Genomic DNA, 25,383 nt, shown 5'->3' with positions numbered 1-25,383 from the left:
TAGCTGCATGTTGTCCTCATAGGGGAACACATCATATTAACTTAATAAGAGTTGTAAAAATGTGGAAAACTTTTTTTTTTTATAGTTTGGATTATGTTTATCAATATCTGAACCAAAAAAAATTTCCTACCACTCAATATTCATGCACGAGAGGGTTAACTGGTTATGTCATAAATAGTACGTACCATATCACGGTTATCACCGTGACTCACTACCCTTGCATTTTGTAGCACCTACCACTTTCCAGAGAGTCGCAGTTCCACCCAGAAGGCGAAACACGGTTAGTCAGTTGAAGTCAGGAGCATAGCCTGAAATTTTTTTTCGGGCAGGGGGGTTCATCACCCTTTAAGTATGGTCGTGCACGAGTTTGTTGCGTGTATGCATAACACCTATGCAAAGCTGAAAATTTTCGGGGGGGGGGGGGAGGGGATGATGTCATCACATGACATCATCGTTTGGTCATATGTACCAATCCCGCACTGCAAAACCACGCGAGGCGCAGAAAGCTTGCAACGCCTACGATTCCTGAGGTGGTGCAAAACCACGTTAGGTTCAGAAAGCTTTCAATGGGGCAATAAATGCCATCGACTGCAAAGAGAATGAAGATGATGGATTTCGCCTTCTATTCGTGTTAGGCGAATGCATAAGGGACCATGCGACTTTCTTGGTCCCTTGTCCAACAGGTTACCGACACTCTTTAGAAGGCTAGAGTCACTGAAGCAGTTACATCGTTTAAGGTCATTCGTACTTGCTTCTGCCTTGGCAAACGGTTGGGACATGTATGATGCCACAAGAACTCTTGTGTGGGCCGACTAGCTTCTTATACTCACCGAAGCATCAATCACTGGAAATCTTCTGCATTCCTTCCACCTGGATGATGTGCAGGTAGTACTGAAATAACCGTGCTTGTCACCGGTAATCTGCCTTAAGGATCTTCGTAATCCAGCAAAGGTGTCCCCATAAAGGGCTGGTAATTCAAACAAGGTTTGCACTACCAGTGAGAGCAATTTTCTTCGCAGGCAGAAAGCCACGATCCTAGGCTGACAGGCCGCCGCAGTGATGAGCTGGACAAGGGTGATGGCACTCTTAAGCTTATCTTGTTACAGTAGTGAAATATGGCTTAAGAAATCATCTCGTTAGTGCTGTATTATTTTTCCTTTTCAAGTCGCAAACCAACTCACCTAACAAAACATCTTTCTATCAGCTGTGTGGAATGAAATGAAACAACCAATGAAACATGTCACATGTGCACAGGCAAACATGAGCAGATCTCGCACGATGACCACAAATACGAACTCACTGTCACAGCGCTAGCATGAACAGCATAGCCAAAGATGAGCAAACTGCTTGTGCTGCTCCCTGTTTCCAATGCGTTTCTGAAACATAAAACACTAGAGATGCAGGACAGCGCAATCAAGGCACCACCATGACAGCCCAATTCATGCTCGACTGTATCCGGTGGCCCACATTAGCTGAAGGCTGGGCTGAACTTGGGCGCTGCATGCCAGATGCTGCAGGTACAACAGAGTCTGGTCGGCAGCACGCAAGTTCTGCATAGAGCGCAACCGAGCTTGTAGCTGATGTGGGTCACCCGAGACCAGTGGCGTAGGAAGAAATTTATTTGGGGGGAGGGGGGGGGGGGGGCGTGCCCTTGATCCGACATGGGGTCCCGGCAGGTAAGTGTTGTCGAGCGTCATTTTGTGTGCTGTATCCCACGGGAGAAAAAAATTTCGGGGGGGGGGGGGGGGGGCATGGGCCCAGCTTTCCACCCTCTGGCTACGCCCCTGCCCAAGACCATACAGCACGCATACAGCCATCATCCTTCTCTGCACAGCTTCGCACGCTTTTCATGACACCCATGGCATACTGGGCGCAATAGGATCTTGTACTTATACGAAGCATTGTGAGAAAGGCAATGGCATGAAAATTTGTCAGAAGTGTCCCTACCATCAATACTGCAATAAAAAGCCAAGCTGGCAGGAACTAGTACAATCCAACACTTCTCTTTATTTTCACCATTTGCATACGACTTTCCAAGCAAACAATGATAATGAAACAAAAATGTTCAGCAGTCTAATGACACAACAGGACTAAAGAGATGGGATACAAGTCTAAACCCGGCATGGCCAAATAGTGGCCCATAGCCAGGAGAAAAAAAAAGGAAGTGTGTGTGTATATATATATTTATACTTATGAACATACATATATATGCATTTAAACTGGTATAACTAGCCCACTGGGAAATGCAGATGAACATTGGCTAATTACGATGAAAGAACCAAGAAGAGTGCAAGAGTTGTGGGAATGTGACCACAGGTAGCAGAAATGCCCTGTTCCTAGTGACAACCACATCTGACAAGGCATATTTTTCAGACTTATACAAAAGGTTAATCCTGGGATCACCTCAAAAGCATTGCAGGCACTTCTGATGGCACAGCAGCAGCAGGTCACAACAGCTTTGTTTGCTCTTAAGTCAATAGGGGCTTCCTTTTACCATCACAACACAGGACTATCAACAGTTGAAGCTAGAGTGCATCTATCATTCGACAAGCAGCACCAAAGAACCACAACATGATGGGCAACATGGAAAAAAAAAAAAAAACCTATACACAAGTACAAAGTAAGCATTAGAATCTTAATTGTCCATGAGACAGAAGAAACACCTCACTGTTTATACTCGCTATATGCATAGGGACGTGATCATAGAGGCAACAACAGGTAAAAACCAGACAGAGCACCTCGGGGCTAGAATAGTTTTAGTAATTTTCAGTCACGACTGCTCCAAGACGTGCAACCCGGCTATGGAAATGCAGATTTGTTAATCTCAATCATGACTGCTAGAAGTCAAGCGATCCAGCAATGGAATTGTAGATTTGGTAATTTCAATCATGACCGCTCTGAGCCACATGACCAGGCTGTGGAACGGCAGTTTTGTGATTTTCAATCATGACTACTCTTAACCACATATTAAAGCTCTGGAATTGTAGTTTTGGCGATTAAAGGGGAAAATAAGCTTAACTGCAACACTTGAATGAGTTGAGCGCATACGAGGACACGGACAGAAGGAAGAGACGTACACACAAGCGCCAGTGTGTGTACGTCTCTTCCTTCTGTCCGTGTCCTCGTATGCGCTCAACTCATTCAAGTATGACCAACCAACAAGCCCGCATCGCCACCCTCGTTAACTGCAACACAACACAAAAAGGGGCACAAAAATACAGATAAACAAGTTTCCATATACTACAGTAGACTACAACGTACGGAAAAATGTCAGCTCCGCCCACAGCTATCACTGTCCCTTCCATAGAGAATCTGCATAAATGCTTTGTCCAACAGTGCTTACCCATTTTCGCGACATCAAGCACTTCTCGAGTGTTTCAGATAGTTGACTTCCCAAACCAGCGACGACACATGTCTGTGTCGTCGCTGGTTTTAGGTCGGAAACTTGAACGCCCTGGTAAATTTTGTCGGGGATTCTGACATCGCTGCTCAGCCAAACGTAATGTTTTTGGTAGTAATGACGAACCTTTCACTCTTAATATGCGTAGTATTTACATCAGCCGGGAAAAGTGCTTACGGTTCAAGTGGAAAGCAGCATGCTTAGCATGACTGTCTTTTAAAGGTGAAGGGCAGGCAGGCCGCGGTTCTGTGGGCAGAGCTTAGACTTTTTCTTAGGTTGTAAATGACTACAGTCAAACCTCGTTAATACGTACCCGCTTTAAACGTACTAACGGTTAAAACGTAGTTGCGACAAATCCCCGACCGAGTCCCATAGAGCCCAATGCATTCGCTGACCGCTTAAGCCGTAGTGGTTCGCCCTATGCCTACCGGTTAGTGCGTACCCTGCGTACCGCGATAACTTTTTGTGCCATAAAATTTTACTGTGCGGCTCAACTTCCCGACGCCAGAATGTGCCGCTCTTTGTCCTTTTTGAGAAGTGCGCAGATCAGTCGATCCCCGATTCCGACTTCCGCGCGATTGCGGCGACGGCTTTGCGGTTAAGCATCGGGAAAGAATGAAGGCGAGGTGGCGGCCACCGACGAACGCGCCGACATGACTTATCGCCGACAACCTTATCACAATAAGTATCTTCAGCTATCTGCTTGGGCACGCGTGCGGCGCAGCGCTACTTTTAAGCCTACTGCACGCTTTTATTAGGCGACAACCTGAACGCGCTGGGCCGCCGATCGCTGCCGCTTCGTTGTGCGCGGCCGTCTTCAAGGTTGAAGTTGAATTAATGGCACAAATGCTCGGGCAGGGACGAAGAACTTCAGCCATGTACGAACTAGCCCGACAGCAAACGCTACTAAGCCGTCATCAGGCGTGCACCGCTGTTGCGTAGTTAGCGTTGCGGGTCGTGGGCGCCGAGAAACCTCGCTGCATTGACGCTATCACACTAAACGCACGTGTACGATACAGCAAGCGTAGCGCGGTTGTAACCGTACTGCACGCTTTTATTAGGCGACCACCCAACGCGCCTCCGTTCGCTGCCAGGACCGCTAGAGAATCGCGGAGTGCGCATCGCTTGCATGAAGCTCGTCATCGCTGCGTTAACCGAACAAGCTACTCGCCGCATCTGTGCACGATCTGGAGCGAAGTGGGTACGAACAACATTCCCACGATAAATGGGCGCGTGCGGCAAGCGGCCACGGCGTGAGCCGAGTAGGCGACGCGCTGCACGCAACTAGCCGTGAGACGATCGGCTCCACGCGGCCGTACCGCGTTTCACTGGAACTGCGTCAGTTTTCGTTTAGTGGCAGATCGCGGTTAGACGCACACACATATACCGCGGAAATCATACTGTCCGTTCTGTCGCTATGTCGGTCACTGCGTTGACCGCGTATCAGGGACCCTGCAATAGTTTCGAAATGCTCTTCGGCGTCGCCACTACGCGTTATCGGGCGGTCGTGCGAGTGTGCCAGGATCTTTTCTCCAGATTGGCAAAAAGAAAGAAAAGGCTTTGCGGTGGGTACTTTAGGCAATATTTGCTGTGGCACTCTATTTATTTGCTGGCGGCGATGGCGTACGCTAGGAGATGCAAATTTGTACTTGGTGTTTAATGCGTACTACCGTTTAGTGCGTAGTTATGCCGCGTTCCCGGCAGGTACGTATTAACGAGGTTTCACTGTATAGCACAATTGTAGCAGTTTTCTAGACCAGAACCTGACCAATTATGCATGACATGAACTTGCAACACCACAAGTGCAAGCTGAACTTTGAACACGAATAGTTTTCCGGCGATTTCCCGAATGCAAAGTTTAGTACCTAATACCATAAAACTATTGAATATTAAAAAAAAACATACAAAAGCTTCTACAGAAGAAAGAGAGCTTTCCAGCACTGTACAGTAAGGACACAGGAACCAGCAGTGTATATGGGACACATATTTACATATAGGCAAAAAGGCATAACACAGGCTACTATATTTTTTTACACAACTATATGTGCTTAAAAAATGTAGTGGCATGTAATGCTCAATCAGAACAAGTGGAATACAGGACTTATGTTAAATGTGCAACATAAAATGACCAGTCATGCAGATTTTCCCATCTTCTAAAACATGTCCACACTTAATTTTTGCAGTCTGATTACACGAAAACCTGTGCCGTTTATATACCTATAGATATACATTTCAAACTGCAGTAAGAAATTATTTTGATGCTACCGAGCAATAAAAATAGTTTGTTACAGTTATCTGTGCACTCAAAGCGATTGCAAATTACATGCTAACACACAACTTGAAGATGAATGACTGCTTTGGGAGAAACATGCCAGTATATGAGACTGGGATAAATTTTTTTTTTTTGTTGACATGACAGGACAAACATGGTGACATGCTTGCAAGGATAGAGCACAAAACAAACACAGGGTCTAAGCTATTGTTAAATGGCAAATTAAAGTAAATAAGCCATATGTCCTGAAAACAGTGTTCCAGTTTAGAATAAAACACTAAAGTTTTTAAACTCTAAATGAGCATAAAATATTACAGCACTTCCTTATACTGGTCAACGACTCAGTCTCCTGGAGACTCAAAACATAAAATAATATGACAGGCTCGACCAGAAAAGACAACAATAAACAATAGTACAAGCTCACATGACAAATGTGAAATATCAGTCGCAAGAAACAGGAGCAGTAAGAACTCGCACCAGTAGTGCAATGAGGCATTTTGTGTGGCAACAAGCGATAAATGCGGATGCACTACACTAACTCTGATGTGCTTAGTGCCGGAGAATTTCAAGCAAATGGACCTTTTGTTTCTGAAATGCTATGAAAAAAAAATTAATGATTATAGACACAAATATACTACGTTTCCTCCTGGGAAAGCCACTGAGATGCAAAAATATACGAAATCTGCTCACACAACAAGACCAACAATTCTGCATTTCAGCTTCTCATCTTAAGGATAACTCCACTTACATGCCCCGGCACATGTAGTTGGTGCAGCCATGTTCGCGCAATGCTTATACGGGGCCACGCACTGTTAGTGCAGTTACACGTGCACCAGAACAGCCCCCAAATGTGAAAATGATAGCAACTGTGATCGAGAACACAGATGAGGGATGTCAGTCCAGCAGAAAATGAAAATGGCATATTAAATATGTAATGGGTGGATAGCTTCATCTTTACATTAGCACCTCCCTTCAGTTGTCTGTGCTGCTGCCTCCACCACAGATGTCCTGGCGCTCCTTCATGACCGTCTGAATCTTCTTGAAGAAACATCGCTTTGTCGCAGGGGTCTCATCCTCCGAAATATCATCCTCATGCAAGATACGCTTGCTCACATTCTCACTGCTCTGAACCATACGGTTGATGACACGTAGATCCTACAGATGATAAATGAAAACATGACTTCAGCTCTCCTTGAGCAGCAAGACATTAAGACATACATTACACTTCAATATCTAACACCCAGCAAAGCTCATACACTTAAGTTCAGCTGGTAGAGATTATGGACTATCCTCTGAAATACTGTCCTCATAAAATACACATCTTCACATTCTCGCTGCTATGAAGCATACGGTTGATATCATGCAGCTCCTGCAGTTGGTAAATGAACATTAATGACTTAATTAATCATATTTCTATAAGTTGTAAAACACCATAATGCACATGACACTTCAATAACCAGCAATCAGCGAAGCTCCTACACTCTAATGTTCTTCTGGCAGATGTTCTTATCTTTCTTACACCCTATGCATAACAGTGCTAAAATAATGGTTACAAATTCTAATCAAACTTAACCAGGAAAAACCTCGCTAGATACAGATTCTGCTGGATAAATACAACAGCAACAAAAACAGTTATTAGTGCAGTTAACAGCTACCTTACCTTGGCTGGACTTTGGCTAAAGTGATAAGTATGGTGCTTGGGCGACACAGGATAGCAACCAGCTTTGAGCGGTGATACAAAAACTTTTCTGTTGTGTGACACCTGCCGCCGTGGCGAGTTGACCACACATTTCGCTCGAGGCAATGGCGTCAGGCCAACACTTTCATTCTGAAACAAACAACATTTTTTTACTACAAGCACACGTGCATAATCCAGTTGTTTCACAAGCTGCAATTCCGTGTTATCAGATTGCCACGCAGCAGCCATATGGATATCGCCAGAATCAAATCTCACCATTCAGTTCATTAGTTTTGCAGTGGTGGTCCAGACAGTACAAAATTTAGAGCGATTATTTAAGCAGAAAAAAAAGTTAATTTGGAGTAGATATGGAGCAGAAAAAAAAATTGTGCTTTGGAAGAATGCCATACGCTAGCTTAACCACAATATAAAAGATTTGTGTTGCGGTGAAGCACTAGTGACAAATGCGCACCTACACAGCTCCTGCAAGCGGCAGGTGTCAACGGATCACTCCAAACAGAAAAATCAACCTATTAATAAAACCTGCAACTGGCATTCAATTAAATGTATGTAAATATGTGTTCATTGCAAACAACCTTCTATTTGTGACTACCTATGTGCAAAGTACTTGTAATTGCCCCAACTTAGTATGTAAAGCCCATTGCATTCAATAATTCTTGTTACGCAAGCAAATAATTGTAAAATGCTTACATGACATGCAACAGAGAGTACACGCTCAAATATTCAACACCAACTGGACCATGTATCACGACCCCACAGACACTCTTGGGAGGCTTCACCACAATACACAATTCTCTATTGCTGTGAAGCACGTACAAGATAGAGCGAGATGGCGGTTTGATGCTGGCTGCAGCACAAGATATTTCTCGGGCTCTCAAAGTGGGTACAGCAAAGAGAACTTTAAAGTTCTGTGATCACTCGGAACTAATGCATCCCCATCCCACTATACCCTGACGAATTAATAGGAATATTGACATAGAAATTGTCTCTTTTATTCCTGTGCTGCAATAAGCAGCTACAGCCGAACCTCAGTCATAACGAACTCCGCAAAATTTGCAAAACGGTTTGTTGCAGCCAAAATGCGCTGTACAAATTTTAAGCAGGAAGTTGCTGAAGCACTAGCACGAATTGGTCAGTAGCTAGGCTGGAATGGACAGAACACTTGAATAAAAATACATTTATTGGGCCAAAAAGAACATATCCAGCGTTGCTTGTTTCTTCATGTTGATGGCATGCTCTATAATGCCTTGCTCCATGCTGTCAAGGCATGTTACGAACTTAAGCCCAGTGCCTTCCATGGTGCTGCAACAGCGTCGTACCAATGCAGCCACGGCCTTGCTAGAAGTTGGCGGCAGCATGTTTTCGGGGTCCACAGCTCCCGCCTCCAGGGCTTCCTTCCTGGGTTTCTGGCGGGTCACCTTTGCAGTAATTTTCACATCAATCAGTCTGGCAACCGCCTCTGACGCGTCGTCGTCACCAACGAAGTTATCCATCATCGGCGTGTCCGACCTGTCGCCTACAAACTGCGAAAAATTGCTCCACATTCATTAAGCTCGCAAAATTCATCAGAGCCGTCAACATCTCCAGTGGGCTCTTCAACGGCCTCAGTGCCAACAGTGAGGCCAGCATGTCGAAAGCAGTCAGCAACTGTTTCTTTCTTGACACTTTCCCAAGCGGCTTTTAACATTTTTATTGCGCTCAACAGATCAATGTTTAGTCCTTCATTCATTTGAAGTCGAACAAGAAGCCACTCAATAGGCCTTTGCACGTAGACCGCTTTAAAAGCACGAATGACGGCTTGATCTACGGGCTGGAACTTGGAGGTGGTGTTTGGCGGCAGAAACTTGAGCTCAATGTTGCTCAACGGCACGCTGGCGTAGTGTGCTAAGAAACTGTCAACAAGGAGGCACACTTTCCTGCACTGATCCCCAAGCTCTCTATCCCAGTCCCTCAACTATTTTCCGAACAGCTCACGTGTCACCCATGACCCTTTGTTCTAAGCATAGGTGACTGGGAGGTCACGTCAATTTCTCATGTAGTTTGGGGTCTAAAACTTGCCCACAACAAACAGACGAAGCTTTACTGAACCATCCATGCTTACGGCAAGCAGGACCGTGATCCAGGCTTTGTTTTGCTTCCCGCCGTGACATTTCTGCCCACGGGTATCGAGTTTGCACGGCAGCATGTGCCAGAAGAAGCCTCTTTTGTCTGCATTAAATACGTCTCTCGGCTGGTGCTTGGCAAGAATCTAAAGCCACTCTCCTTTTAGCCACATGTCCATTGCTTCGGCATTCACAGACTCGCTTTCACCCAAGATGGCTTTTCCTACGATGTCGTAGCTGTTTTAGAAACTCTGCAGCCACCTCACGCTGACATTAAAATCTTATGTATCAAGAATGAATGCGAAGTCTCTCGCCTTTTGCTGAAGCACTAGCCCCAACATCAGAATGTTACAAGCCCTGACGTCGAGAAACCAAACATTTTTCCACTTGTTCAAATGCGGCAGCTCGAATACACCGTGCGTTTGAATGCTTCCCTCCATGCTTCTTCACAATCACCTTCTTCTACTTCAGAAGTGTGCTTAACTCTTTCGGGACGGCCTCCTTGGAGCATCGATCATATAGTATGATCGACGGCTTTCCACGTGCTGCGGTTCAAATGTTTGCACGTTTTTACATGTATTGCTATCTAACGTGTAGTTCTACCACTAGACTTTCGGTTTCGGCATAGTTTGCCATTTTTCCGGAAAGCAGTGATACATCAGAGAGAGATTTCTGGGTAGCGGCAGCGAACATGGCAAACCATGGCGTTGGGCTCGCGCTAGGCCGCATAAAGAAACTGACTAGAACTGCGTGATTCCGCTGCTTCGACGGCAGATGAGCAGTGAGGAGTCCGAAGATCGACCTGGTACTTCAGAGCCAGTACTCATAGGCGAGTGTAGTTTCACATTCACTTCTCTCGTGAGTAGCGAAAGAGGCTTGCTGTTTGTTCACATTATTTTATTTCTGTTTGATAGCCTCAACAAGCTTTTAGTGAAGAGCCCATCCATCACCTTCCCAATCTTGACTATGCCAGGCCAGCCCGCACTGCTACACCTCATCCACCCCCATTCGCGAGGCACGCGCTCCACAAGCCAGAAAAAGTAGACAGGCGCAAGAATTGCAAGCTCTGTTATCAGCAGAAGAAAACCGAGCTGAAAAATGTTTTTTGCAGTACATTTAACGTACATTTGTGGTTTACTACTGTACGGAACTGTTTCGTTCAGTGGCACAAGCGTTATGGGCATGAGTACTGCGCTTGTTTTGAAGTACACCAAAAAAAGTGTTGTAGATATGTATACCAAACTTTTCAAAATAATAAAGAGGCAATGAGCCATGTTTTCTATATCTTGGATTTTTTTTTTACTGTAGTATTTTTGCTCAAGTATCTATGTTTATTCCAACTTTCTTATGTTGTCCTTGCAGCAAGTGTTCAATAGGACATTTTTTTTATTATTACTATATATAACCATTATGTGTAATATTTCGGTCTGTATGAAAGACTATTTCATTATTTTCACTTCGATGTATGTAACAGAAATATAGCGCTTTGACTTGATTAAAAAAAAAAAAACTTTCTGACACCCTTCTCCACTGCCTCTTTTTTACGTGGTCACAAAAGAGTCAACGTGCATACTTGTTTCTCCTCTTTCAACACGCCGAATAATTTCCATCTTTGTCGCATATGCCATGCAGTCCGTTTTTTCAGGTTTTCCGCCATGATAACAGCACACAACACTGCCAAGCTATCGACCACCAGACCAACACATGCTTGCAACTGGCAGACATTGGCTGTTTGTATATGGACAACACATGCTTGCAACTGATGATATTGGCTGTTTGTATATGGACTGTTTCAGTAAAGTAACTTGCACTGTGTGCCCCTATCGCTTTCATTTATGCTGTATTTATCAGTCCATCATTGTCTACACAAGCCAAAAATGGAAAAAAGAAGGAATAGAAAAGTGTTAGAGGGTTCCCTAAACGAGACAACGTGCATCAGTGGAAAGAGGAAGAAAGGAGGTGTTTCACGGAATTTGGAAATGCTGTTGTGGTGTTTTGGTGTGCTATCAAGAACATGTTACACCAAAAACACTCCGCTGCTGTTTAAACAGGCAAAAAATTGTGAACTTTGGCGTAGTTGGACCACCACTGCTTTTCTGCCATTGGTGTACAAGAAAGTTTGCCTACCTTGCTTGAATCTGGAGAGAATTTTATGGCAAATGTCGTCATTCTTTTCCTGTATATCTGCAAAATGAAACATAATACATCAGTGCTGCACTAGAAGAGAAGCAAGCAACAATGCAAAACTGAAAACCCACACCACAATGTTATAGGGACACTAAAGTGAAACACTACATCCATTAATATTGATAAGTCAATTTCCAAGAACTCTATTGTCATTAATTGCATCATCATAAGTTCATCGTAAAAAAAAAAAGAAAAAAAAATGAGGCACAAAGTTTCAGTTATTAAACTTGCACTGCAGCTTCAGCACCTGAGTTTCAGCGTGACAAGATGGATTTTAATGTCCTTTTTCGTATTTTGGTCAACTGTCTCAGCAAAATTTTATTATACTTCCTACCGTATTTACTCAAGAAATGAACGCACCCCTAACTTTAGTTGTCAACAATTTGGATTTTTTGTCACCCATGTAATAAACACACCCCCAACTTTTATCCCCTGCAGTACCGCAAATGGTCGCGCTGCAGCTTTCCCACTTCACTCGATCTGGCGGATGTCATAGCAACTGTAGCAGCAGACACATGCCGCCTTCTCACCACAGTGCTCTTCTTTCTTTCTTTATTATGCCGACCCCTCCGGTCGCTTTCCTAAGGCATCAATGCAAACTTTGCGCAATGAGAGCCCAAAATTTACAAAGCTGTGAACTAACTGGTGATCCTCTCTAAAGATACGGGGTACGGCACACACGACCCTGCTCGGTCAGTTAAAGCATGCATGTCCTGCTGCACCCGCGCAGCCTCCCATCCGGCTCCTATCTCCATGCACGACGGAGATGGCTGGGTCATTTCATCTCTGCTTGAGCGGCATTTGTTGGTAGTGCTCGTGCGCTTTCACTCACACATAGAACATACAACGTGAGGGGCGATGCTATCGATTTGGATTTTATATGGAACATGATGGTGATGCCAAAAATGTGCTTGGGGTATCCATATAATTGCTATTGCAATACAACCTGTTTGCAAATAGTGTACGTGCTTATTTACTGCAAAAGTAACCTATCTAACGCTTTTTTTTTTTTTGCATTACTGCATTTTTTGCTCATTCCAAAAAAGTTTTTGTAAATTTACTCCGCATCATAAATGCACCCCCAACTTTGCTTCAACTTATCAGGAGGGGGGGGGGGGGCACCCATTACACGAGTAAATACAGTATGTTAAGCCTCTGGCTACCTTAGAACACAACGTGATTTAGCTTCAGCGATAAAGAATTATGTATGTCCTAGCAAACACCAACAAACCTAAGATGTTACAGTAAGTTGGCACAGGAACCTCGAGGTGGTGATGGCATCTGTAATCTTTTTTCCGAGTTTTACCAGCGTATTCTTGCATAAAGAGCTGTTTTTTGGTCTAGTAAAAGAGTAATTTACTAATACAAGAGAAATAATTCTAATCTTTAGTAACACTTTTAAGTATACAGAAAACAAAGATGTGCTGCAGCATGCAGTATCGTTAACATTCAAACAACAATTACAGTGTAGAGGCTGTAATTGTTGTTGTGTGCACCTTTCTACCTGTGTCGCCATCTTTCATACTATGTTCATTATGACAAATGGAGTAACTAACAAAAGTGTCCTCAACGTCACAAGATACTGGCTGGAAAATGACTCTAAAGAGGATATAACACCAAGAAAAGCATAGAGGGCATTATTTTACTTTCTCACAGAAGTGTAGTAATCGTGAGATAAAAAGAGAATGATCTAAAGTGGACAAAAAAAAAGCTTGGTCCTGGTGGGAACCAAACCCACAACTTTTGCATTATGTGAAGGTTGCATACGCTTTAATTCACATTCCTTTCATTTCGTAACTAAACATTAACCGAAGAGCTACAAATAATGCCTCTTATGCTTTTCTTGGCTTCATTATCTGTTGGCATGACATCTTTGCGTCTAACATAAATGCCTCCCCCATCAATTCCCTTTCTTTTGTTCCTTTCATCGCAAGGGTCCAGACCCGGCAGGTTTTGTTTTTCTCCATTATTCATACTCTACTGGATTATGAAATTTAACTCTTTGCACAGGCCTACTTAATGTTTCTTTCAAACATGTCTCATAATTTAGTTTGTTTACAGACAAAAATTATGATGAAAGTTGCTGGGTTCAAATCCATTTATTCCGAGCCAGAATTTCAGCATATGCAAAGTTCTTTCTCTAGCTACTGGAAATTCACGAATACACTAAACCTAGATATAACGAACACGGATATAACAAATTATCGGCTATAACGATGTAAACGAAAAATACCCTTGGTAATAGCTACAGTGGTTTAAATGTACGCTTATAACGAATTTTTGGATATGACAAAGTTATTTTCGTGTCAAATGCAACTTTGTTATAATGAGGTTGCAGTGTATTACGACTATTATACACTAAAAAAAAGCGACCAGGCTTACTTCATTGTAAAACTTTATGATGTCACCCCGTTCATCAAACTCAAACTGCGTTGCAGTGCCGGCCAAGCGAGTTGGAGTTGGAGGCTGACTGTTGGGAAGCATCATGGGAAGTGTGCTGGATGACCGTGTGGAGCTCAATTGTTCAGTCCGTTTGTTATCTGAAATTCACATAAAACAATGGCCCACCTGGCTGAAAATTATGATCATTTTGTTTTCTGCAAGAAAATCAATTTCATATATCAGGATTCCACTATGTTTACCAGCACTCGGGGGCAACACAAACAAAATGAGCTTGTAAGCTACCTTTTGATGCCAAAAACTGAGAACAGCATCTACAAAAGTGCACTCCAAAGGCCTATTCTGCAGTGATCTGCTTCGTTCAACATTCTTACTGCTATGTCATGCTCAACGCCTTATCCCAGCAATAACAATGATGCAAACATCTGAGCCAATGACAAAGCTCAGGGCAGGGGAGAGAAAAGATAGGATAAAGATGAAATAAATCACTACAATATACAACTTGAGGTAACCATCTCAACTTTTCTGGTTTTTTTTTTTTGCATAACATATTTACTCACATGATTCGCACACTCTGCTTCCCTTATTAGATGTGAAGCATCTTATAGCGGAGTTCAATCTGGTGGTGGTGTGCGGCGTGACCACCCTTACTGCGCATGCGCAAGCCCTCTCCACTTCCCATTTCCCCTTCCCCTCTCCCTTTCTCTACTTCCCCTCTCCCATCTCCACTCCCCCTCTGAAACGCGGGCTCTACATACCGAAACGCTGCTTCGCATCGCCTCATGGTCCCCTTTAGCGGGAGATGGTGTGATTTTTTTTCTTGTTTTAAGGCTTCAAAAAGAGGGTGAGCAAGTCGCACAAAAGATTTTGCAAGCATGCCCTCAGTAATGTCTACTAAGGTCAGGGTATGCAAAATATCATGCTTACTTGATGCTAAATGAAAAATCTGCCTATTGTAACCAAGAAATTGGCTGACCAAAGGTGGCAGCGAGCGACGATAAGTGCCTAACAATAAACTTCCAACCAAGGTGGTAAACATCCCTACAAGCATGCATGCACTACCGTAAAACCTAGATAACATGTATCTGTTGGGAACACATACCATAACAACACACTAACTGCAAAGTACTATACAGTCTTTTTTCTTTCATTTTATTGAAGTGCAAGAAAGGAATGCTTAAAACTTGAATAGGTAAGAAGCAGCCACCCACCTCCATCATCTTTGTCCACTGGAACAGGTGAACTGGAGTTAGAGCCTGTGCGACTGCTGTTGTCACTATGTGTTGGATTCTTTCGTAACAGTACGCTGCGATACACCTGTGGTATAAGAAAAATTAAAGCATGCATGTCAAGCATATGCCAAGCAAAGAAGCCAAAAAAGCAAGCACTCACATGGCTCTTGTTCTGAGGCTGTTGCCGGTAACAGTGCAGAATTTCTTGAAAGCTCTTCTCTACCCGGGTCACCTAAAGAACAATAAAACATTGTCACCTTTATATCACCTTTAAATGGGCCACTCAGAGGAAACAAAACTAATTTTTACAAAGCAGCTGTACAACTGCTTATAACTTTAGTCAAATGCCATGAAAATTCCATTGTTACACCCAATAATTACTGTAACCTGGTAGCACAAAGAAACAAAAGGTGGATGGGGAAGGGGGAATAACAGAGTTGATGTTACCATAATATATCAGCACAGAACAAGTGGCATATGTGTAAAATATGACGACATACGCCATTTTTTGTAGTCTTTTGTAGACAGCCAATGTCCCTTTTCCCCTCCTCCTGGCCATCGCTGGGTTGGATTGATCCACTTGATAAGTGGCCCTAGCTTCATGCACGACAAGTTGCATGCGCAGCTTTCCTTACTATACAATTTTAATGACCAACAAATGTGCCTCAAAAACGTGCAATAAGTGGTGAATATCAGCATAGAACAAGTGGCATATGTGTAAAATATGACGACATACGCCATTTTTTGTAGTGTTTTCCCTTAACTAGGTTTCAGCTTCACACAAATGCGGCTCGCCACAGCTAAGAGCATTAGTACTTCTTCCTAACACTTTTTCTGTGCATAATGTGGAAGCCTTGACAGATTTCTTATACTAAAAAACACAAGGAAATATATTTCTAATAAAGGTACCAATCCTGCATCGAGTTTTTTTTTTTTTTTTTTTCACAATCTGCAGCCGCGATATAACAGCATTCCCAAGCCCTTTTGACGGCAAGCACGTACCATAGTCACATAGAAAAAGACATGGGGGGGGGGGGACTCTGGAATGTTTTTACTCACTCTTTCTCAGGGTTGTCGCAACGCCATAGACAGCTCTGAATGATTGCCAATAAAGTTCTTATTAAACCTATGCGATTTTGCTGGAACTCGTAATTATAAGGTGCGCAATTAAGAGATGAAATGTGCTATGCCCCATGACAGCTGGAGGCCTCTTGCCACGCTTAGTATGCTTTTCTGCATGACACCTATGTACTATGGCAAAGTTTGCTGAAGAACCATTTCACAGCATGATTGACAGTAAAACTTATGTGCGTACAACTCTTCATTTGCATGAAGAAACTGTTTAAAGGGATACTGAACAAAAATTTGAAAAAGCTACGAAAACACTTACATTCGACTCGGACGACACGACTGTTCCTGTACGCAGCGTTTATTTCAGCAGTTGGCCGTATTTTTAGTGGATTGTGAGAGCGCGGCGGCTGCATGCCACTACGCTTGTCGGCGGACGTGACGTCGAGTGCTCCAGCAAGAGGGGGGCAACCGGCACGCTCTCTCCTGCCCTGCCACTTACTTCCCTTTCTCCACCTCTCCTCTCAAGAACCGAGGGTGGCTGGTGTGGCGCTGAGCCTTGTCCTCTTTTCCCCACATAGGAAACAAAATAGCGCTTATTCCTCAAAAACCGCTACAACTACCGAGCGTGTCGCGAGAGCGCAATGATGCAAGGTGTGAGTGACAGTGGTTCCACGAGCGGTCATTGCGACTCCGAGTTCGACAGGGCTCCAAAACGGATGCGCCAAATACAACCATATGCGTGTGACCGTTCTGCTGTGTCAAGCGACAGCAAGGACGACGATCCAGACGAGCCGCCGTAGCCCAACGTGGGTCGGCAGCCGGGACCAGCAATTTACACAGTAACTCATAGTCACTATCCTCGAAGTGTTCGGAGCACAAAAAGTCACGCTTTGAAGGCACCCACGTTGGCTGCGATGGGCGCGCAGCGCGAATCCATATCCTTCGAAGCTTCGGCTCTGTTGGAAAGGTATGACAGGGCACACCCTAGCGCAGAACAGCGTTGAGGCATTCTGCGTTGTGTCAGGTGCTTCACCGTTCACATTACGTAGCAGCACACAACACAGACGGCAAATTCGTAGACGTGGGCGCAAGCTCCGCTTGAGAAAACAAATATACGGCCGAGAGCGCGGCAATGGCGTCGTTGGCTGCCGGTTGAGAACACGCACGGAGAACACCTTTCCGACCGTGAAAACACGTTTTGGCAGAGACGCGCGGCAGCGGGTGGCGGCTTGCGATGGCGATTGGTAAGCGATTTTGCTGCGAGCACGGTTGGCGAGTCACTATCCGCGGAGTTTCGCGTCACTTCCTCTCTAGTTCGCGGCGCGGCCGCTAGACGCGCCAATTCGCGAAAAATGCATTAAATTCATTATTTTCTGCTAGTCTCTGGCTGAAATGAAGGTTGTTTCAACAAATTTCAGCACCCAATCTTTCAATTGAGTCATTTATCTCGGCGGCGAAAATTTTGTTCAGTATCCCTTTAAGTGCTGCGGAGATGGGGGGGGGGGGGTCCTGTGTCTATTTGTTATAGCGAGTTCTTCACTGAGATTAAAAAAAACATGCAAGAATCATAGATAACAAAGGCCACACACAAACACGACTGCAGGGCTGCAGTGAATAAACGTAGGACCAGAAGTGCTCCACCCTTTATATCGGTGGAGAGCGGGCAGGGTCTTGTGGTCACTCCGGAAAGCTGTTGGGGTTCCTCAAGGCCTGAAAGCTTTAGAAACACTCTACCTTTTCTTTTTTTTTTCTCTCTTTTTTTATCGCAGTGGGGTTAGGGCTGTTTTTTGAGATATTTATGGTCGTGCCCATACAATTGGGGGAGTGGCAAGTACTATATCACAGTCTTATTTACCCCCTGGCTAAAGTAAATCTGGTATCTTAAAGGGGGTACTGACACAAAAATATTGGCCTCGCGTTTTTTTGCTGCAATGTGTTGCTGGGGGCCTGTCAGTCATAACACGGCACATCTTTTGGTGCAGTGCGCGACAGATAATTAATTACAGGCTCCTCATTACCGACCAGTGTCAGTTTCGGTTTCAAAAATGACAAGCCTCCAGGTGCAACTATCCCCAGCTAGTGGGTGCAGCGCTCGATCACGTCAGCACACAGAACTGTGACGCACTTCCGCGTTGTACGGGAGCAGCCACCGAGAAGTAGGCTGCTGGAGTGAACGCAGCAAAAAACCATGGCGGCTATGACATCATCATAACTTGTTGCAGCACGGTCATGTGAGGGAAGTAGCAACTTCAAAATTCATTTAAAATACCTTCCAAGCTATATTTGCTGTTGATATTTTGCAGATTATATACGCATGTTCATGGGAATCGATCCCCCAGGCTATCTCAGCCGCGAATTTTTTTGTGTCAGTACCACTTTAAAGACATGACACATAGGCACCTCTAACTATTGTCTTCCTACTTTCACTTGCTTAAAGGGACACTAAAGGCAAATAACAATTTATGTCAGAGTGAAAGCCCAATGTATGACAACTTCTAAAACGGCAATATTATCAACAGCAGTGCCCTACTTACCGAGAAATTAAGCTAAATGTGTCACATGACGAGCGCCACGAGTGGGACATTTTCGAAGTGATCCCGATGACGTAGGGAAGTCGGCTTACAATAAATCCCTAGTAATCAAACTAGCAGCAGTAAAAAAAGAACATTCCGAGCATCAAAAGACGTAATAAAATGCTGTTTGTCCGTTTCCGCTTGATTCATGGAAAACAAAACCTCCGTGGCGTTGCCATGGGGAACGGCGCGCGTGGTTCAAAGGTTCCGTTTTCGCCGAACTGTGCCTCGCCCGTCTCAGTGGTAGTTTCGAGATCGCGTACTGCCGTGCGTGTTTTGCGCGCCCGTGAAGGTCGCTCTGACAGAAAGTTCGACAAAATGCCGCATGCATGTGATATTGCCGGATGCCCGAATGGTGCACAACGCCAGTGCTGCAGCAAGGAAACCGGTGTGTCTTTTCGCTGGGTGCCGCGGAATGAACCCTTACGCTCGAAGTGGCTTAGTGTCATGCCATTGCGCCAGTGTGCTAAACAGTCAAAACCTCTGCGTGTGTGCTCGCTGCACTTTCGTACTGAGGATTACGAGACCAACCGCAACTTGGTGACGGCTTTGAATGTGCCCATCCGAGCAAGTCTTTGCCGCAGCGCCGTTGTTGCTACTGTGGGTCCCGCTACTTCCGCTCGGCTGCTACTAGTGTCGGCGGCCGCGCAGTAAAAGCGGGCAACGTTGGGCATGGCAGCAGTGACGTATGAGAGTCGTATTTTCAGGCGGGAGATTTGAAGCGCGCTAACGCGATGCGGACCACTAAAAACGTGATTTTATTTCAAAATAAGCACTTCCTTGGCACAAAAGCAGCGTTACGAGGTTTCTGGACCGCTATTTCAACAATCAACGTCGACTTAATATTTGCCTTTAGTGTCCCTTTAATTGACCCAAGCCTTCATCAGTGCCACTGCTCCCTCACTCCAGACATACTAAAGAAATGTGAGTGGTCTAATGCCTACAACATATTTCATACTGTTGTTTTCAATTATCCGTTAGCAAGCAAAGATCTTAGGATTGACACAAAGCCCCACAGAAGAAAAAAAAAAAGGGAGCTAAAAAGTTCGATTGCAGCCTTACTTTAGTGATGACATAAACTGCACACAAAATGAGCTGGTCCAAATGTCGGTCCCTCATGAGATCAATGTGGCAGACAATAGAATGCTCAAAGCATGTCCATATTTTGAGCTGTATGTCCTTCTGCAGGATTCCCAGCCTTGCACAGAGGTCTTGAAAACGCACACCTGCCAAATGGTAAACCTGGCAAAAGGAGTAAAATAAAAGACTTTAGGAGAAAAAATCTCATAAATGTTCCGTTATTCAGTTGAGACGTGCTAACAAAACAAACATTTACAAGAATGTTTTGCTTACGTCTTCATTAAATGACAGGGTACACCTTCATACACTATTAGAAGTTAACATAACCAATTAAAAACAAAGCTCAGTGTGTAAACCATGTGGTGACAACTAAAAGAGGGCATCCATGTGCATTATGAAAACTGCTCATTAAATATTCTGTGGCATTACTTGCCAGCAAATAATATCGCGGGTTTCACCTACCACGTCGCAGGTCCAATGTGAATGTCAGAAGGTCATGGTGCAGGACACGAATAGCCAGCAGCAATAAAGCAACACAAGGATTGCCATGAAATGCATAGCACATAAAATCACTATTTGAAATGTTGCCCGCAACAAAAAAGAAAGAAAGAGTGTGCGGGGAAGGACTCATTACGTAAACATTTTATGAGCTGTTTGCTACAGCATAGGTGGAAACAGAGGAGCACTGCTGGTTGAGGCAACGGAAGAAGCCATCAGCTCCTGTAATCATAATTGTCATTCGCCATTACTTCACCCATTCAATAAATTCCAGAAGTAGAACATTCCCATCGTGCTTCAGAACTTCTATTTCATAACATAAATTTCTTATGGAGTTCTGGTGAAGCGTCCTTTGAAGGAGCATTGAGAGAAAATTTTGTCTCCTTCATTCTTTATAGGATTGATAGATGTCGATCCAGTACTTTCATTATTCTTTGAGAATGCAACAAATATATCCTACTAGTAGTTCATATTCTGTATTCTTGCTCAGTCCCATTAATTTCCTTGCAAACTATATAATACTCATATTCTGTTTTAGCAGTATTGTCTTGTATTGTTGCAGTAATTTTGTACGATTCATTGACGATTTATTCATGCTTAAATTTTTTTGTATGTTTTACAAGTTTTTTTACCTTGCTGCTCAATACTGGTTTATGCACTAACTGACCGGAGGTCCCTTACAGTCTCGTATTCTGGAAAATCCTTCTGTAGCTTCGTTTACACACTACACTTTGTAGCTCAATCAACCCGATTCCTCAGAATAATTATGTAAATGTGACCAGTTTGAAACAAGTGCCAAGTGCAGTGCAACTTAGGATGTGAAAAAAAGAAAAAGATTATCCCCGTCCAAAAATCTGACCTGGTGACCCCTAGCTACCAGACAAACCCAGCACATGCACACACACACCAGGACAGTGGCACCACAATTAAAGTCAGCTCAACACTCGATATGACAAAATTGAAAAATGGGTCTTCCCCTGTATTTCCAAGAGCACTGCGCAATGAAGGGATAATTTGGCAGCTTTCCACAACACAGTCAACCTTCAACCATTAAACTAAGCTGAGCGACATGGTGTTGAATGGTTTGTGATACCACATAACTGCAACCTCTGCTATTTGTGGCATGAACAATCTCCCTTCTTCATGTCTGAAGCCATGCTTCAAATGGCACAATTTTTGAACAGGCTGCATAACAGGTGATATAATTTAATATTCATGGTTCTGCCTGATGAGGCTGTACTGATGAAACTGACAGTTAAGAAAGCAAAATAATAATAATAATAATAATAATAATAATAATAATAATAATAATAATAATAATAATAATAATAATAATAATAATAATAATAATAATAAAGTAAGACAAAGAACAATCTTAGTTTAAGCATCCTGCAGCTTCATTTGGATGCAGCCACTAGAAAAGGAATGCTCTTGCCTTAAACAAGTTGTTACCAGTTTGAATAGGTGACTTATGCAGAACACTTGGTTTAACATATCAAAATGTAACCTAGTGTTGGATACAAGGTTTGAGATTAGGCTAGTTGGTAATCCGTTTTCAACAACCAGTGCAGTAGCGGACAACGGACAAGAAAGGGAATAAAGACGAGCGCTGACTTCCAATTGAGGATTATTGAAAAACGCACATATATGTATGTCGGCATACTAAATACCGTGAGCGCACGCATAGGACGGCAAGCTCACTCAGACTCGCACTGAGTCACGAGTCTGAGTGAGTCCAGATGAGGAAAATTTGGTAAGTCTGAGTCAGAGTGAGCCCAAAGTGCGAAATATATTTCTTGTGTGAGTGTGAGTGAGCTCCACATTTTTTTGCCGAGATATGGTCCAATTGACTAACTTCAACATTGCCTTATGTCGGCCCATGTTTATAGTACTCACAGCTACTCACACATACTTCAAAGCATTAGCTTTCATACACCATTTCAATATTTATTGATCTAAGGCGCGAGTTACGGAGGAGGGGGGGGGGGGTTCTTTTGACCTTCCTCCGGCAAAATCTTTCACGGAAAGTTGTTGATAAAGATATCTTGTGTAAGTCATCTCTTTCAGTAAAATTGTTCTTACTGGATTACAACCATTGATAACTAGTATTTTAAGGTACAAGATTAAAAGGCACCAAGCAGAGCACCAATTATGAGATTTTGGTGTTAAAAAAGCATTGATGCTATGGTTGAAAAAGTTGAATATACGATAACAGACTCATGAGTACTCAGACTCGCTCAGGCTCAGATCAAGACATGAGTCTGAGTGAGTAATGTTTTGGTGAGTTTAAGTCCAAGTGAGTTCAGATGAGGAAAACTTTAGTGAGCCTGAGCTCGAGCGAGTCCAGATGAGGAAAATTTTGGTGAGTCTGAGTCCGAGTGAGCCCTAAGGACAAAATACATTTCATGAATGAGTCTGAGTGAGCTCCAAATTTTTTGCTGGCCTGTGCACGCATAGTCGCGTAAGTGTCAACAAGTTAAGCAGAAAAATTTTATGACATAACACAATACACGATATACAAATGCACAAGAAAGCAACGAAAAGCATGCCACAAAAGGTAACCATGGTACACACCTCTCACATGCTTTTCGTTGCTTTCTTCTTGTGCATTTGTATTTTGTTACATCCGATAAGATTTTTCTACTTCACTTTTTGCCGCTTGTTGCATGACCTCATGCGCATGCGCTCATGTGACGTAGTATGCTGGCATATATAGTACAGTGCATTTTTCAATAAATTCTCAGCTGGAAGTCAGCGCTTGTCTTTGTTTCCTTCTTTATCCATTGTCCGCTACTGTGCTGGTTGTTGAAGATTTTGGATACAATTTAACTGAGGCTTTCCACAGGTCATACTCATGGAACTCTTAATGCTGTAGACACCAAAAATGTAAGGTTTGATTTATCATACACTACAAAACTAATATCGGCCTACTCGAACAAAAAAAAAGCATCCTGGTAGCAAATATTTATAATCCTCAGCAGAACCTACAAGACATTTTCCCAAACATTAGTTTATCTATGCACCAGAGATTTCCAAATGACGGTGGTAGGGGAAATGCCACTCACCACTTTGACTGACCACCCACCACTTTGCATGATGATTCTTTAACAATTTGATTAATTTTTCCAGTAAAAAAAAAATTTTTTTTGCCTGCAATTCCAGGTATTCCTTTAATGTGCAGAGAAACTTAAGAAATAAATCTAAGTATGAGAAAATTGCACTTTCCAAGTGTGCTGTCAATGAAAAACGAGTCGAAAATCTGAATTCGGAAGGTTCTATCCCACTGCATTGTGTAGCTTTGTGTTAACCCAATGGAACCACCTCAGTACCTCAACAAGTTTTAGCGAGGCACAGCACTGTACTTTGCTGTACCAAATTTAATGAATTAGTGAAAGAAAAAAGGAAAAACTGGCTTCACAATTCTTCATTGTCACATATGCACAAGAAGCACTCCCACTGACTAGCCCATGCAGACTGAAATAACTGGCTGGCATTTCTATCGTTAATACGCACAAAACGCAAAATTGTTTATCGTGCCATTCAAAATGACTGAACGCTTCTACCAAAGAAAGAAAAAAGAATCTTATTTGAGTCTGCAAAGGCTAACAAAGTGAAAATGACACAGACGAAAGAAAGGAACTAACACAACAGACGAAGCACTGATGTAAAACTGAGGTCTACTGCAGAATGCAAGAAAAAATAGAGAATGTGATGTAAGGGAGCATAGGGGACAAAAAAGCAAAAAGGATTTTCAATGAAAGCTTGCATCACTTGTGCTGGTCATGTGCACAGGACAAATAATGAAGTTCTTTTTCCGTCAAGGCAATGATGGATGCCATGCTCACACACATTTGTACTTATACTAAACAATGTCCGCTGCCTAAATTATTTCTCGCTTTAACTAGGATCCATTTCTCCCCACCACCTGGCACTTATCGAATAGGGGTTCGCAATCTGCAGTGTCACACGTGCAGCAGTGAAGGGCTAAGTGCCCACTGTTCGTTTGGCGAATATTGCTGCTGTGTCCACAGAAATGGTCATTCATGCATCTGCCGGTTCGTCCGACATACTGTTTTCTGCAGGTTAGCAGGATGCTGTATATCACACACTCTGCACATTCGGTGTATTGGTGGTGATGCTTTGCCTGGCACCCAGTGTCCTTCTCGAGCGACGTGGTTTTAATGACAAGCCGGGATAGGCTCTAATAATTTGTGTTGTTATACGTCCCAAAACCACGATATGATAATGAGGGACGCCAGAGTGGAGGGCTCCGGAAATTTCGACCACCTGGGGTTCTTTAACGTGCGCCTAAATCTAAGTACACGGGCCTCAAACATTTTCGCCTCCACTGAAAATGCAGCCGCCGCAGCCGGGATTCAATACCGCGACCTTCGGGTCAGCAGTCAAGTACCATAACCACTAGACCACCGCGGCGGGGCGTGTTCATTTATAATACATAAGGAAAGACACACTAGGTGTGCATCACCTCCAACAAAGCCTGACAATGAAAAGGTTAAACATCACATGCCACTGACATTACACATCATGACATGTTGCTCAAAACAGTGCAGAGGAATTCAGACATTCCTAATACCAAGTCTACTTGAAAATTTACCAGAGAAATATCAACAACTTGCCAGAATATTTTAGAAGAAAGCCAAGGCAAAATAAGACAGTGACGTTGCATAGCATTTTACAGACTAATTAAATAAACCCACATAGACCAATTATTAACTGTACATTTTCGTAATTTAGGATGATAAGCTGTCATTTAATACCTCAAGAAGTTCAGGACAAAACAAACACCACTGAGAATATTCATCTATATGCCAATCCACAAAACTAACTTGGTACATGATTTCTCTGCAA

At 43.4% G+C, this 25,383-nt stretch overlaps 1 protein-coding gene across 2 annotated transcripts in view; it reads right to left on the bottom strand.

Moving 5' to 3' along the window:
- Positions 1 to 1,987: 1,987 nt before the first annotated feature.
- LOC119374909 (retinoblastoma-like protein 1) overlaps positions 1,988 to 25,383 on the bottom strand; it is a 102,600-nt gene continuing 79,204 nt past the window's right edge. Inside the window, exons 18-25 of one of the 2 annotated variants that reach the window (XM_037645113.2) lie at positions 19,999 to 20,178; positions 15,453 to 15,524; positions 15,272 to 15,377; positions 14,043 to 14,200; positions 11,601 to 11,657; positions 7,333 to 7,500; positions 3,193 to 6,827; positions 1,988 to 3,026 (exon numbers count right to left, since the gene is read on the bottom strand). In XM_037645113.2, coding sequence (XP_037501041.1) covers positions 6,645 to 6,827; positions 7,333 to 7,500; positions 11,601 to 11,657; positions 14,043 to 14,200; positions 15,272 to 15,377; positions 15,453 to 15,524; positions 19,999 to 20,178 — 924 coding nt within the window. In that variant the 3' untranslated portion in view covers positions 1,988 to 3,026; positions 3,193 to 6,644. Of the gene's footprint in view, positions 3,027 to 3,192; positions 6,828 to 7,332; positions 7,501 to 11,600; positions 11,658 to 14,042; positions 14,201 to 15,271; positions 15,378 to 15,452; positions 15,525 to 19,998; positions 20,179 to 25,383 lie in introns of those variants that run through there. The other variant, XM_037645120.2, reaches the window with a different exon arrangement.

This window comes from Rhipicephalus sanguineus, chromosome 1 (genome assembly GCF_013339695.2).
Source record: "Rhipicephalus sanguineus isolate Rsan-2018 chromosome 1, BIME_Rsan_1.4, whole genome shotgun sequence".
NCBI classification, from domain to species: domain Eukaryota; kingdom Metazoa; phylum Arthropoda; class Arachnida; order Ixodida; family Ixodidae; genus Rhipicephalus; species Rhipicephalus sanguineus.
Note: the sequence above shows the minus strand (reverse complement) of the source record. Positions and strands in the feature narration are given on the sequence as shown.